We start from the raw sequence: 16,010 nt of genomic DNA on the forward strand, positions 1-16,010 counted from the left end.
CAACAGAGGCTGGGGAAATGACAGAGCAACTTTTTCCTCTTCTGAAATCTTTTATCACACTTTTTTCACCCACCTTTATTTTTCATCTGATGAAGATTTTCTTCCTGATCCAAATCCAATTTATATATATATATAAAACCTCACTCTATATTGATTTTGCTGGGGTTCAAAATGGTATTTTTACAGTACAAAAATTTAATCAATACAGCCTGAAGAAGCTGGACTGGTAATGGTAAACATACTAACAGATATTTCATTTCAGGCAGCCAGAGCACTGAAAATTGATACCACTGAAAAGGATTCCTCATTTGGCACTGGGAACATCTCTGTTTACCCAGCTCTGTTCACACAGCTCTGGTGAAAAGGAGAATACACCTATGCCGGGCCGGCCACACAAGAGACTTCAGCTGCAGAACTTGTCTCTTTTTTAGAGATGATACAGGTTGGCAGGTTGGACGAGGCCAGTGTGGGCAACGTTTAAAATAAATGAGCAGAAGTGTAACTTAATAGCAAGGAAGATAAGACTGACACAAGGGCAAGGAGAAGCACAAAGAAATCTGACCAGGACATTTTTAAAATATTGTTGCCCAAGTAAATGTGGAGTTTCCTTGTCAAATTTGGTCCTGTTTTATAATTTGTCCTCACTGTTTCATTTCAAGTTGTACTTGTAGCACAGCAGTGAGACGTCAGTCATCACTGGAGACTTATACTCTGACTAACAAGCTCTGAAATCCTCTGCAACACCCCAAGAACCACAAGAGGAAGTGCAGTGCAACGTCTACCTTGTTGGATATTTTGTTTGATCAGGAGACTGGTATGAAAGCAGTCCAGAACAATCTGTCATGAGCTGTAATGAGCGAGATGAAAGCAGTGCCTTTGTGCTCATTCACAGAGGGGAAATGCAATTCACAGTTCCTTGGACTGAAAAGCCAGTTGTGCAGGAAAAATGGGAAACCCGTTGAGCAAGTGACAGTCCACAAGCATCAGGGAAGGCATGAGGCCTGTGATAACGATGAGGAACATGGAGAACAACCATGGCTTTGCGATGAAAAGGGAAATAGGCAAAGAGATGGCTCAATAGGTTCATGCAATACACCTGTCTCACAGGTACAGCCTGAACAAATACAGCATCAAAAGAAAATAAAGATTTTGAGACACCTATTTTCAGCAAAAGTTCACCAGATCATCTGAGGGAATCAGGATATGTCTATATAAGCACTAAATCTTCTGTGGTACACAGAATAATGATTGTTAACACTGATTCAGGCTCTGCTCAGAATATAAAGCTTTCCACAATTATTTAATTACTAAGTTTGATTAGTGATATCCAGTAAAGAAGTAATGATTTATTTAAGCATTATTTGCAACAAGTAGGCACTATCTTTAATTCACTGGCTTACAGGATGACCTCTGGATATGGGCCCACTCCCAAAAACTGTTTTGGTCTGTGCTCTGCATGTTGGATGTACGTGCTGACTTCAGTAATGAAGATCTATTTTACTTACCCTATTTGAAAGTGCTCAATGTGCTGAAAAGGTGTGCATTGGCATTACTTCTCAATGTATTACAGGAACAGCTATTCAGATTCAGCTGTGTAAAAGCAATGGCAGCCCAAAAGTGACAGAGATGCCATTGTTGCCCAAATCAGACCCAGAGCTGGCACTCAGAAGGAAAGCGGATAATGATCTGCAGAACACACATCTATGCACTGGGACTGAATGCTTTTAAAATAATGTGATTTTTATCTTATTTTTTTCACTGAAGAGCCAGTCTACATGGACAGATGGAAATCATGTTAAGCCTGGAAAAGAGAAGCTTCAGGTTGACCTAACCATGGCCTCCCAGTACCTGAAGGGAGCAAGGAGGAGGGAGAGGAACAGTGGACAAAGGCATGTAGTGATAGGATGCAGGGAAATGGCTTTATACTGAAAGAGGCTATGTTTAGATGAGGTATTAGGAATAAATTCTTAACTCTGGGGGTGGTGAGCCACAGACACAGGTTGTCCAGAGAAGCGTGGGTGCCTCATCCCTGAAGTGTTCAGTGCCAGGTTGGATGTGGCTCTGAGCAACCTGATCTAGTGGAAGATGTCCCTGTTCACAGCAGGGAAGTTGGAGGGTGCCTTTAAACCCAAGCCATTCTATGATTCAATGAAACACTGACTCAACTAAAATAAGGCTTTGGCCTGTGCGTTCCCAACAACCAATCTGTACCACAGGAAAAACTATTGTGAGAAATCAAAAGTCGCTACCAGCTTCTAAGTAACATCTCAGGTTCACAGGCAAAAGCAAAAGCAGATGAAGAAGCTGGCCTAGCTTCCTCCCATTTTAGCACAAATAAACAGCTCCTTGGACAAACTCAGCAGTGAGGCATAAACTCTCGCACAAAACCAAGGAGTGCAGCCTCAATTAGCACAAGTTCCACAGCGCTCAGCATCTGCCTACGGACACTGTGTCCATCCACAGGCAGGGAGCAAACGTCCCTGTGCTCACAGCTGAGCCTGGGCAGGTGAGTGCAGACAGCAAGCAGCTCCCAGTAAATAAACCATAACTTCCTCCGTGTCAGCAGCACAAACAGAAATAGCAGCACGCATCTGGCAGCTGCTCTCTGCCCGGCTGCTGCCAAAGCAAAGGTGCAGCTCATGACTTGCATTTTTTCTGTGGAGCCTGGTACCAGCTCCTCAGAGGTGGCAGAGGCACCACCAGGCTGGCCACCCTTCTTCAGGGCATTTTTGAATTCAGCATATGGGGGACCAGAGCAGGAGTTAACCGTCACGTGTCACGTGAACAATCAGCTCTTTGCACTCCATCAGAAAATGATTTTGGACCTCAAGGTGATAGACAATATTTTAAAAATCTGTTTATAAAATAGCCAAGGCTTCCTGGACTGCAGAATGACATATCTGAATGTACACTGTAGCTACAATACACAAGGAGTTTTTGCCTCATTGCCATTTAAATATTCTTGGATAATTATTATAAATTTAATTTTCTTAAAATATATTAGTCATGCCAAAACTTTTAAGAAAATGTCCTTAAGGAGGACAGCAACTGGGAAATCCTTACATGTCTACAGATATTACCCTTGCAACAATATACACAACCAAAACCCTTAGAAATGCATTACGTAGGCAAGTTCTCATGGGTTTGACTCCTACCAATAGCAATTGCCTATTTTCAGAGAAAGTTAAAATTCACAGACTCTGCTGCATAAATATGTTGAAATGATAGCTATTTTTGTACAACACTTACCATGACAACAAAAAATATTATAAATATCTGCCTTTTAGGGACTCATGCAGGACATTTTGCACAATAGTCACTCTGAAATTCACTGAAGGACAAAAGCTCTAGTTCTATTGCTCTTTTGTACCCTTGCTCTTACAATTCCCATTTCTGCTTTTTCAGCTGTGAGGAAACAGAAGGTCACTCTAACACAAGAGCCCTCCTTTAAACCATAGTGTTACGGATAATTTGCGAGGGTTTCATCTTTGGATTCAGCTTAGCAAATTAAAAGTGGAAGTCTTCCTATGTGATTCCTGCTCTGTTGTTCATCTGGGCTACTTTTCCCCCTCCACTGCAGCATCCACCAGCAGAACTCTCCCACAGCTCCTCTACTTCAGAGTCCTCTTTTACAAAGGGTTATTGTGGAGTACAAGCTTTCCAAAGTCAGAATATCCATCTTGACATTTTCTTGAACACAGACTGTTCATGAAAGACCTTTCCATCCTATATCCTGTCAGTTGTTTTAGCATGGTTCTTAACCCCTGTTCAGTACATTGAGTTCTGTGTAGGTGATAAGGTTGAGATTGTGAGGTTGTGAAAGAGGGATGGAGGCATTTAACTATAAATATACACCCTTAAACCCCTTGCTTACCCTACCTAATTCAAAGGTCCTTGAACCACTTCAGCACCTGAGTTGCTACTAAAATCCCACTTATTCACCAGGTTTTGCTACTAGATAATGACAGCAGCTTTATGTTAAGAGCTCTAGTTTTGCAATCTGCAGGACCATGCACCAGTGTTACCCAAGGATCCTAAGGAGCATCACTCCCCTGGGGTTAGCACCAAGCACAGTGAGGGGAACATTCCCGGCAGGATGGACTCCCTGTAGAGGCACGATGCCATGCAGACAGAGGAAAGGTTCTGTCAGCCTCCAGAGTGGAGGGTAAACAGAACCATTTTGCCGTCACCAGAGCAATTTGGGTATCTCCCTCCTGGGTAAACCAAGAGTTGCTGAGATAAAAGCATCCAAAACTGGGTCTGTGAATTTCACCCTGTGGAAAAAGTAAAAGCTTGCTGTGGATTAGACTAGGGCTTACAAAAGCTGACTTAACTAAATGCTTTTATATAGGAATGAGGAATATTTTCATTAATTGCTGAATGAAGTGCAGACAGCAATAGATTAAGAATCTTAATTTTCAGGAAGAAAAAGGAAAGGAAAGGGCCATTATTTTTGGCACATCTGCAAAATAAGCAGCAATCGGTTGAAAAAAACCCCATGTTTCCTCATTGTATATCTCATACCCTTGACTTATCCTATTTTTTTAATCAATAAATTACTACATCAGGTATTTTTGGTTCCCTGTGGACTGATTTAAACCTAAAGGATAATTAATTTTTATTAGAGTGCTTCTTCACTGCCTTAAATTTCTCATGTTTTAAATTCTGCAGCAACACATATTAAGTGTTCCAATCTTTAACTAGTATGTTTTTAATAGAAGCCTTGCTCACCAGATGCATTTTTGCAAACTCTTGCAACTCTATAGGAGATACAAATCAAACTAGTCACACATTGTTTTTTTTCTCTTCAATGAAATATCCAGTAGTAGGGAAGAGTCTTTCTACAATGTCAGACAATGTACAGCAGGGGAACTTCAGTCATCCTTTTAATTAGCAGAGCAGTAACAAGCAAAGCTCCTCACAAATTACAGAAAGAGGACAGTTAGATGAAATTAAGCAAGTCCATCATTTCTTAGGAACAAAACAGCGAAGGACGTTTCCAGTATAATTAAAAAGTTCTTGAGATTTGTCTAAAATAGGGAGCAGAGTGGCAGCACCAATGTGCAACTGAGCAGTCTACAGAAAATGCACGACATTACATCATGTCCTGAGGAAATTTCAAGGCTATTTTCACTACTGCAAGCTCTTTATAGTGAACATCCTTGTCCTTGGTAAATGACTGACATCCACACATTGCAATTCCCTAAACCTGAAGGGTTTCTGATTACGATGAAATGGGTTCACCTAATTATTTTTTCAAGTTGCAGTTTTTGATGTTTAATTTTGAAACCTATTTGAGATGTCTTGAACTACATTAATATACTGTATTATGCCGTAATTTCTTTTTGAAGTACTTTACTGTAAAAAATGCAGACTTCTAATGATTTTTAAATTACTTCACTCTGCACATATCAATTTACAACAATTACAGCATTTTGCATTTTTCAAAGCACTTCAGTTTTAAAGACCCTTTTTGCTTCACAAGATATCGAAGGAAGAGGCTGCTGATTCATTTTTACCCTTTGTAAAATTACCACCAATCTTGCTAGGAGAGCTTAACCAAAAATAGATATGCTAAATATATACCATCTCCATATAATCATTTTAGGATGAATGTTTTTGTGACTAAGAACTGCCAGTATTCTTTTCCCAATCATAATTAGGTTGCTTCAGTGATATAAATGGATTCAGCAGAATTATGACAAATGTCCTGGAGTAAGGGGACAGAAACTGGCCTACTTTGTCTGAATGGAGTCTAAAGAAATGAATTCAGGACAGGATGTCAGAAGCATCTGTCACAGATTTCTCAGTCCATAATATTTTAGGCACAGTGCTGCAATTAATTAGTGACTCAGAGCTGGATTCTCACCTACAACACACTGGGACTGCACTGCTGGTATCACCACAGTTACACTAATTTATGCAAGGCTCTGCCCCCCTGAACAACTCTGTCATCCATTTTCTCTTGATTTCTCTCCCTTAATCTCAAGGCTCCATGTTAAAGGTGTCAATCTGAGAACAGAAGATGAGTTTTTTTTGTTCAGTTGATGCTGTACCTTCAATTAGCCAGAGCTTGCCTTCTACCTGACAGGAGCAGTCAGCACTCAGTTTGATTTTCTCTTTCTGAAAAGCACTGCCTAGACACCTCAAGGGGAGATGACTCATTAACATCAAGGCATTTTGGGTGACAGCCTATAAATAAAGCAACAAAGATGCATAGACAGAGTAAGTAGAAAGATGACTATACTGAAGTCCCGGTGACATTAAAATAGTGCAATATCAGTTTTCCATCCTACTGACTGTGTCATTTATCGGTAGATCACACCCCTACTGCCCAGGTCAGCTGAGATGTATGCTGAAGGTCTGACTGATAATGGATTTTCACATCCTATCATAACAGGGTTCAGCATGGTGTAAAGATGCAGAGACTCTGAAATACTCCAAGGATGACCTTTTTCAGTACAGGTGATTGTCTCAAAACATATTATATAATCAGTCTGACTTGGAAGACTAAATGAGAAATGGAACTCAGTCTCTTGTGCATTTCTCTTGGGCACATCTACTGTCAGATGGCTAAATTGATAATGGCTAAATAACTTCAAGCACTTTGGTGTGACTTGCCAAAGATGACCAAAGTAGGAAAAAACCCTAAAATTAAATGGGCAAAGTGATAAACAAGATAGCAATGAGTTAATTCCAAAACAGAATGTGTTCATTTGTGTTGTGAGTATTATCATGGATTTTTAATTTTCAGTGTTTTATATCAGAGAAGCATTTGCTTTTTCACAGGCTAATTATTAGAGAGATGAAATCACTTTTTTTTTTTTTTTTTTTTTTTTTTAGCATGAGCTAAAGCCATTTCATCAATTGAAGAAGACCTGTTTGCTGTATGGTTGGTGTTACTGTTGGGAACATCTTGGATGATGTAGAACTGTAGCAGTGCTGGTGCTGTTTCTTTTTGTCTTGGAAACACTTTGAGAATCAAAATGGTGAAAGACAGCTCTTCTCATAGATGTCTGTGGATCTCTGCCTGAGATCAGCTTAGCTTGACCCTGATGCCTGTGCCTCTCTTCAGGCAAAATGGACCTAACTCCCCTTAATCCTTGCACACTCTAAAGAATACCGCAGGAAGCAGGACAGATGACTGTTCAAGGTACAGCAAGTAAAACAACTAAAGAAATTAAGTTCCTGTAGAAGAAGATGCTGGATCTCTGTGTATTTCAGCATGGACCACATCACAGGTAAAGGTAGCAAGCAACAGGTCTGCCCAGGCCAGTAGGAATGGAAGAATCAATCATATTACTTGAATAATGACTGCAGGCTTGGGATCCTTGCAACTGGAATTATGACAGCTGTGTCCCAGGTACAGCACTTGAAAGAACTCTGCTGGAATAACTCTGTGTGGCTTCTCTACAAATTTCTGACACTGATATAATTTTGAAGCAGTGAAAGCCACAGCTTGTTTTTGACCTTCAGCATTAAGGCCAGCTGGCAAACTGGCACAACAGGCTAATCCATATCCCTCATGGTAAACACATGTCAGTCTACATCCATACAGAACAGTTAGAGCACTTTGGTCTTGTCCATATAATAAACCAAAGACAAACAGAAGGTACTTTTAAAATTTCTTCTCCTGATCACATATGGCTGTCAGAAAGACACAACAATGTTGTTTTGATTGGTGTAGCTAAAAATCTGCCAGAATCTTTCCAGGGTGAAGTTCAGTTGATGCTGTCTGCATAAGAAGGCAGAAGAATCAGGTGTATTATCTGTATGTTTGTAGCTAGCTGATAGGACAAGATGCTCATGAGTAGCAAGGCAAAGCTTAAATGAAAACCACGTCATCTCTGGGAGAGGTAAATTGAAATCTGAGCTAACAAATGAAAATGACTTCTCATGGAAGTTCAATACTGTAGGCTGGAAAGAGGCCAAATACATCTGAAACAGATATCCACCTAAGGATATTGAAAGGATGGATCTTAACAGAGCTGAACAAAAAGCCAGCCTAAGTTGTGTCCTACAAGTAGTATAGGATTAGCAATACTAAGTGTCTGAACAACTTTCAAGCCATATTGAACTGCTTTTATTGAGAACCAAGTTAAACACAATGAAAACATATCCTGACAGCTTCTCTGGAATTCTGCAAGAGGATTTTCTGGCCCTCGAGGGATGGCAATCGTCTGGCAATAACTTTGAAAATAGAAGGAGTATCTGGAGGTGGTGCAGTGATATTGGGTTGTGCCAGTCTGCAGCTCAGAGCAGAGATCAGGCTGGACACTGGAAAGGACTTCAAATGATTTGCTAGTCTTTCACTTCCCAGAAAGAAACATGATTTCAAGACTTTGCACCCATTCAAACTAGGAGTGGAAGGTTCACTTCTTAGCAGAGAGGACCAGATATAATACAAACAATTTATCTAGGAAATGGTAGACTACACTTAATTTTCAGTCTCTGTGTGAAGCTTCACTTTCAAAAAACTGAACAGAAACTATGAGTGTCAAGCAAAAACTGAAGGATGACTGTTATTCTTCGGTAATGTTCTACAGAAAATCAAACAACATGAACAACATGGTCTTTTCCAGCCTCAAAAAATCCATGAATGATTTCAGAGCTCAGGCTGGGCCTGAAAACATTGGCAAGTCTTAAGAATATGCATGGATTACAATTACCCTTCATCTCTCTTCTTCTATCCATACTGATTCTTGTCTTTCCCCAGCCTGCCACTTTTAAAATGGAAGTTTATATTGTTTGAAGAGCTAGAGATGGGCAGGTAGGGGAAGGTATCATAGAAGTGGCTCATCTCTCTTCACTGTATCTGGAACAATATATTCAAAAACATTCTAGAACCTTTGCTATTTCTCCCTTTTTAAGTCTGCCAAGATAAACTAACTTGTATTTTAAAAATCCCATAAAACTAAATATAATGTATCCTCGTGTTTTAAAAGTAGTTGCAATTTGCTGGGGAACACAGAAATCCTCAAGGCAAGACCCTATATTCTTCAAGGTGCTACAGAAAGGCAAATTTTCACAGCACTGAGAATGATGTGGTACAGAGATGGCAAGGTGCAAGGGTTTGAGGCAGGCTGAGAGACTGCTGGCTTCTGAGCTGCACAGCTCTGCTGTTGTCTGACTCCAGACAAGCAGTCTGTGTTTTACCCATTTCATCCTCTTCATTGCACAGAACTTCCTTCCTAACTTCTCCATTCACATGTGACAGCTCCTTTATTGTGACCTTGTTACTCCTCTTATGTTTCCTTAGTAAATTCATTTGATGTTTTCCTTACTCACTAAAATCAAGCTTTATTTTCAACATGTACAGCAATCACTGATCCTAGGAAGAGCATCTCAGCACAAATGAACATCTATACTTCAGTCTAACACTCAGCATATTGCCTGAGTATCCTGAATCTAGTCTAACACCAAAGAAGAAACATACATTTGAAAGGAGAAGTCTGAAGCATCTGGTTATGCTGCCTGTTGGTAGTTGGAAAAGCATCCTTTGGTAACTCAGGATACACTAGGGATGAAGATAGGTATTTTCTCTACTGATGGAGCTAAAGAGGTTCCCTTCCAAAAATGTTCAAAACACCATTGGAAGTTATTTATTAGCCTTTTGATTCCTTACTGAATATCTAACTGTCCCACACAGCTGACACAACAGACCCATCTGAGACTTACATTGCTTTTTGAGCTACAATAACATTGTATCAAAACAGAATTAGTTTGCAATATTTTTGATTAAAAAATTAGCACATAGCTAACACCTCTCTTAATTTTTTGCTTCATTAATGGAAATACTACTATAATACGAAGCTTCAGAGAATATTTTTAATAAATAATAAAATACAGGATAAAAATGCAAGCAACTAAGCTTTTGCTGAAAACCAGTAAAAAATCAATTCTTATCAAAGCAGGTGCCATATCTGACAGTATCAGACTAAAATTGCATGCATTAATTTTGGAGTGTAGAATAAATGCAAGGTCCTTGTAACAAACCCTGAAAATTATTAGCAGGTCAATATTTTGTTGCTCAAAAATTCATCATGTAGAGGAGCATTTTATAAGTCCCTACTTAAAGACCATAATCACACATTCTGAAGATCTGTGCAGAAATTTATACTGTTCCAAGTGCTCTTCTGAATGATGATTTCTAAGAAAAATTGGTGACTTGGACCACTGGCTGTTTTCCACAGTATTCAGCAGATCTGTCATTTGCATCTATTCTCTACTGGGATGTGCTACTTATCATATGAGATTCTGGCTCTGTGGGCTCTATAGGGGAAAAAATAGTAGTACATACATTGGTAATGACATGCTCCATTACAGAGCAAAATGTGCAGAGTGCATTTATTTCAAGAAAACGAAACGTAAATGTATAAAGCATGTAGGAAATCCATTTCAACTCTTAATCCAGTTTAGGGGGATCAAATCTTGATGGTCCTCTGAGGAGGAAGAGAGTTTTTATCCCAGCATGAGAGAATTACGGTCTTTTTTGTTTAAAGATTTTTTTTTTTCTTGACAGAGCTTTCTTACTCATCAGTCAGTGTGTTTGGAATTTTTTTTTTAAAACATCTTTCCAATCTCTCTCGGAACTGTGGATTCCCTGATTGCATGAGACTGACAGCTGCTCAGCAGCTCAGGTGAGAGTCACATTTGCCCCCAGTGTATGCCAGGAGGCATCTGCCCTCTTGCAGGACGACTGTTCTCTGTGTCACGCCACCAGACAGAAGCATTCTTGTCACAGAGAAAATACATTTCTTATCCTTGGCAACTGAAAGCCCATGACAAGCCCATGAAGTGCCATGCCACAGTCCTTGTGGTTCATCCCTATCCTGTTTTTTAAATTCCTATTAGCACAGCAACAGCAACTACTTTCCTTCACGCCTCCAGCAGAAAGCAAAGGCAATGTTGATAAAGCCAAGCCTCCGTCATACCTGTGGAGCAGTCTGGTCCTGTCCACTGTGGCTCACAGCTGCAGAGTCCTGTGTCCAGGAGGAAGGTGCCATGGCCTGAGCACTGCTCCTGGCACACGGGCAGCGCAGTCTCACAGTTCACCCCGCCCCAGCCCGTGGAGCAGTGACATTCCCCTTGCACGCACACGCCGTGGCCAGAGCACATGGGATCCAGGCAGTCCTCTGGAAAGCAGGGAGTATTCAACTTAGAGCACAAAACTCACACTTTTACAGTTATTTACTAGTGAAATACATCAGGGATTTAGATTAATTTGATGATTTTTTTGTGCAAATACCCAACTGAAACTATGTTTATAAACACAAGGGAAAAAGAGTCTGTTAACATCTGTGCAAAAGGATAAGTCCAAAACAAGGCAAAAAGCAAGCACAAAGACTGTTAGAGGCCATATGAATCTCTTGTCATGGATTTTGTCTTATTTTTACAGCACAGATTCCCAGGACAGATCTACTCGTCTAAGTTGGCGAGGTCTGTGCTTCAGTAGTAGGGCTGGGAAACAGCTGGAGCAATTAATAGTTAATTCTGTAATTGTGCTTTGTATTTCCATTTGGGTATTAGTGTACTGTGTTTTATTTACATCTGGGAAAAGAAAGATTTATTCTTTCATCTTCCTGTGAAAAGCTATCTTTATAGCTGAAAATTTGCTACAAAAAAAAGTTATCCACTAAGATTGAGTAGTGAATCTCTGACTCAATGCTTGCTGTAAAAAAACCAAAACTCCCATACACATAAAAAATATGTGCTGGGCAATTGCAGGTAATGAACAGCTTCATAAAAGTCATAATGTACTGATGAACAATTTGCAAACAAAGAATTAAATTTGTTCTCAATTTGGATTAAACTATTCCTAGTGAAAAATTCAGGAGCTCTGCAGAGGAATTTAAATCAGCTGGTTAGTGCTGTATGAGCAGCATATTCTTTCACAAAGCCCCAGCACTGCTTTAACAAGACAGGTTTTAAGCAGGAAGCAGCCAGCCTTCCCTGGAGGCTGCAGGAAGACTGTGGAGCTGAAGGATCTGTGGGGTCTGAGTATGGGAAACAATTAGCCAGAAGCCTATTGATGTTATATCGTGCTTCAGACTGATGGTAAAGAGACACTGTGAAAGTTCTGCTAGGTATTTCTCAAGTATCAGCACAAGTACTGTTTTAATAAATGAACTGTAAACTTAACAAACAGTATCCTGTGTTACAGGAATGAAGAGATGTTTTCTGCTTCAGGAAGGGAAGGCTAAATACTTCAGACATAGAAATTAATGGCCTCCAGTTTATAGGACCTTTTCAATCTAAAAATAAAGAAGTAAAGCTTTACCTTTTGAACTGCTTTGCCACCAATTCAACATTTTATTTCAGGATTCATCCTGTACCTTTTTAAGCCTTCCAGGCTTGTGCACAGTGTAATTCTGAGAGAGGGAATCAGTGTTTCTGGACAATGCACATCTTGCTAAGCATAGGACAAAAATACACAGCAATTTTCCTTCATCCTGAGACAGCTCTTTATTTTGCTGATATTTTAAAATTAATAGAGTGACTCCATTTTAGGAATGATAATCTGGCAGGACAAATTCAAGGGACCCCCATAGCAATGAATACATGGAGTTACTGGTGCTCCCTGGATAGTACATCTGCTGCTGTGTCTGTTAACAGCACTGCTATAAGACTAAATCTTGTTTACATACAATAAAATAATCTTAATTCCTTACAGAATTCACTAACTACTGCACAAGCTATGTTTTACAATACAAACTGAACAGTCATATCAAGGACACACTGTTACAATAAAACCCCACCGTACTTGGTTACACAGGTTTGTTTCATCCACCAAATTTCAGTATTTCTACATAATTACACCTTATTTTATAATTTAAATAAGTTTATTACTGTAAAAATCTAATGTTTTCCCAGTCTCAGTATCAATAGCTGCCTGAGTACATTTATGCCATATTTTTCCCTAACCATTTTGCAGGATCTCATTATGGCAAAAAACAAAGCAACTAAAAACAGCAGTCAGCCTCTCACCAGCCACAGGCTTGTTCAGCATCATGGCCTCACTGAGGAAATCTGTGTATTACTTGCTTTTTCCCATTTGGGTTTTCTTGGTTTCTGAAACTACCAACAATTGACTATGTCAGAAGCATTCTCTTGATCTTCCCTTTAAATACCATTCCAGGTATGTCAAATCCATCAAATTCATCCTGGACATTTTTCTGACTAGAGAATTCAAGCAACATAAAAAGCCTCCTGTGTGTGCTACTCAAAAGAATTACTGAAAATCTCTATAGCAGGACACACAAAGTATGCTGTCAGGAGCTCCAGGCTAAGGGGACTAGTGAAAAATCATCAAATCAGGGAAAGAGGAAGAGTTCTGCTTTCTGAGGCTATGCACAAGGGAAGAAAGTCAAAGCTGATGAGCAATCTCAGACATGCTGAGGGAAATAACAACTGCTTCTGTTTATAGATGAGGGCAGAGACAAAATACAATACCTTCTTCTCTCAGAATTTCCCACTTTTTGTTAGCCAAGCCTCAAAGGATGCCAGTTTAGTGCCGTGAGCAAAGGCTCCCAGTAAAAATGACATATGACAGCAGAATTACAGAATATGTTCTGGGAAACGAACCTGTTTGCTGCCCTTTCAGCTTTATATTGTCAGAAAAATCTAAGATGGAACAGAATGAAAAAGGGAAAAACTGATTACAGTAGTCTGATTGCTTTGGAGAACTAACACATCACGTTTTGTTTAAAAGATCTTCTGACTGCCTTACCCTGAGCTTTTGGCCAAATAAAAATAAATAATTTAATCTTTTCAAATAAAAATGTGAACTTCATGTGATTCACAGGACTGTTCATAAGACCTGCATACCTTTACCTCTGAGAACCTTCTATCTTAACATTACTTTCCGTGAGACAGTAAAGGCAGTTTTGAGCAAAATAGCTCTGCTTCACTGAAAGCTGATCACATCCCTGTAAGTTTTTAACTACCTTAAACCAGGTGGAAATTAAAGACAAAAATCAAACCCCCTTGACTATAGAGAAGGAAATTCCACAAACCTTCCTCACAAATCTCTCCTTTGTATCCAGGGACACAGATGCACACGCCCATGATGCAGGTACCATGGCCGAAGCAGGTTGGATCAATACACTGCTCTTCTGGAACATCACACTCTGGACCTTTCCAGCCGTTTCGACACACACAGTGACCTTTCTCATATTCTCCATTTCCACTGCACAGCACTGGACAGGAATCTGAAGAGGGCAGATTGACCTTTTTAATGTATTTACATACTTACATAGATTAGCATTTATTGCATTTATCGTCCTGTAAAATTGCTTTTCCACTCCAGCTCCTCAATTCTTCATTTGGTTCAAGGGTTGTAACAGACTGAAATCTTTGAACTAGGCAGTGCAGCACTAATACAATGTCCCTGTCTCCTCAGTCTGCCTCTCTCCTATACCTTAATTTTGACCAGAAATGAGATATCTTAGAAGATAAAATCAACTCTCCCCTTGATTGGCCTCTGCAGAAAATTTGCAGGGTGCCTGATTTTCAGTAAGATTAATATTTATTTCCTGTGAACTGAAGCAAGATCCTACCTTTTTACCTTCTAAGAAGGAAATCATAATATCTATCTAATATCATTGAAATTGTAGCCATTTCTGATGTGTATGTAAACCAGCCACGTGGAAGCTTACTTTCACAATCCAGTATCAATTTCTGAGCCAATTGAGTCTTAAAAAAATAAACCCTACATTTGAGGAGACATTGGGAAATCATGAGAACTTCTGGACATCACATGCAGCGGATAATGGATAATACTGACAGAAATATCTGAAACAGAAGTAAGCTCATTTAACACTTCTTTTTTTTTTTGCCTTAATGCTGGAAAACTGTCTCTAAGCTGCTTTAGGTTTCTTATCTGCACCCTATTCAAGTTAAGACCACAGAAGCATTTGATTTACTTATGTTTTCTCCAAAGTGAAATGTTTGTCACTTATAAATAACAGAAAACATTATGCTATGCTATCACACCTATTAAAAAATGTATTTTACAATTACAGACAGGACGCAAAGGTGGATAGAGGAACCTATTAAATTTGAAAGTCAGGGAGGGAGAAGTGGTTGATCCGTGTTAACTCAAGTACAGCATAAAAGAAACTTCCACATGTGTGCTTGTATGGTATCTGCCATCTGGCTAGAAAAAGGAATTTAATCTCCTTTAATCGCTTTGAATCTTTGCAAGCCCAGCAGTCACACACCATAATCGTGATCCCTGTCATGCACCAGGGGTCAGTTAATATGAGATTACCTTTTGCACAATCAGGACCAAGGAATCCTGGGAAGCAGTGGCAGTGGCCTGAGATACATTCTCCATTCCCATTGCAATTAGTAGAGCAGTCATCCAGGATTTCTGTTTATTCAGGCAATTGTGCACAAAGAAAAACATAAATTGGTTGAATTTGAAATGAATGGCATCGTCACCTCACTCTGCAGGACACATCTCAACGTACAAATAGGTGCAGAAGCAGTAAAAAGCCCATTTTCATTCATAGGGAGCATAAAACAAAACTCCTGTTCAAGCAGCTTAGAAATATTTATTAGATTTTTTCTTGACAGCTTTGAGATAACAGGTGCATCATTTATATTACAACAAAAAGCTTTTAAAGTAAGTGTTCATGTAAAATTTACCACCATTAAAAGCACTGCAGGAACCTGAGTATTTGCTGAAACATGTCCACCTTAAACACTTTCTTTTCTTGCTGAAGTAATTTGTTTGAAACCTGTTTATAGAGTAAATTGCCTTCTATCGTGTTCATTTGAACCATGTGAATTGAATCGCTTGTAGAAGGGCAGGATTTCCACTTCTATACAATCAGATAAACAAAAAAATAATCTTTTGTATAGTGATGAAATTCAATGTGATAAAGAGCTAAGAACTAGATTTGAAGGGAAAAAAATCCACCTCCAGTTCTGATCTTAAACTTGCCCATGTTTTATCTCACAGCTTTGGGTATTAAGCCACTTAACCTCACGCATAGGACAGGCTC

At 39.4% G+C, this 16,010-nt stretch overlaps 1 protein-coding gene across 11 annotated transcripts in view; it reads right to left on the bottom strand.

Moving 5' to 3' along the window:
- The window catches only part of TENM1 (teneurin transmembrane protein 1), a 796,581-nt gene that overhangs the window by 110,495 nt on the left and 670,076 nt on the right, over window positions 1–16,010 (bottom strand). For all 11 annotated transcript variants that reach the window (XM_038164627.1, XM_038164626.1, XM_038164635.1 and 8 more), the window contains 3 exons: window positions 15,272–15,373; window positions 14,016–14,210; window positions 10,935–11,135 (listed from right to left, as the gene is read on the bottom strand). In XM_038164627.1, coding sequence (XP_038020555.1) covers window positions 10,935–11,135; window positions 14,016–14,210; window positions 15,272–15,373 — 498 coding nt within the window. The remainder of the gene's footprint in view (window positions 1–10,934; window positions 11,136–14,015; window positions 14,211–15,271; window positions 15,374–16,010) is intronic.

Source organism: Motacilla alba, chromosome 4A, assembly GCF_015832195.1.
Source record: "Motacilla alba alba isolate MOTALB_02 chromosome 4A, Motacilla_alba_V1.0_pri, whole genome shotgun sequence".
Taxonomy (NCBI): Eukaryota; Metazoa; Chordata; class Aves; order Passeriformes; family Motacillidae; genus Motacilla; species Motacilla alba.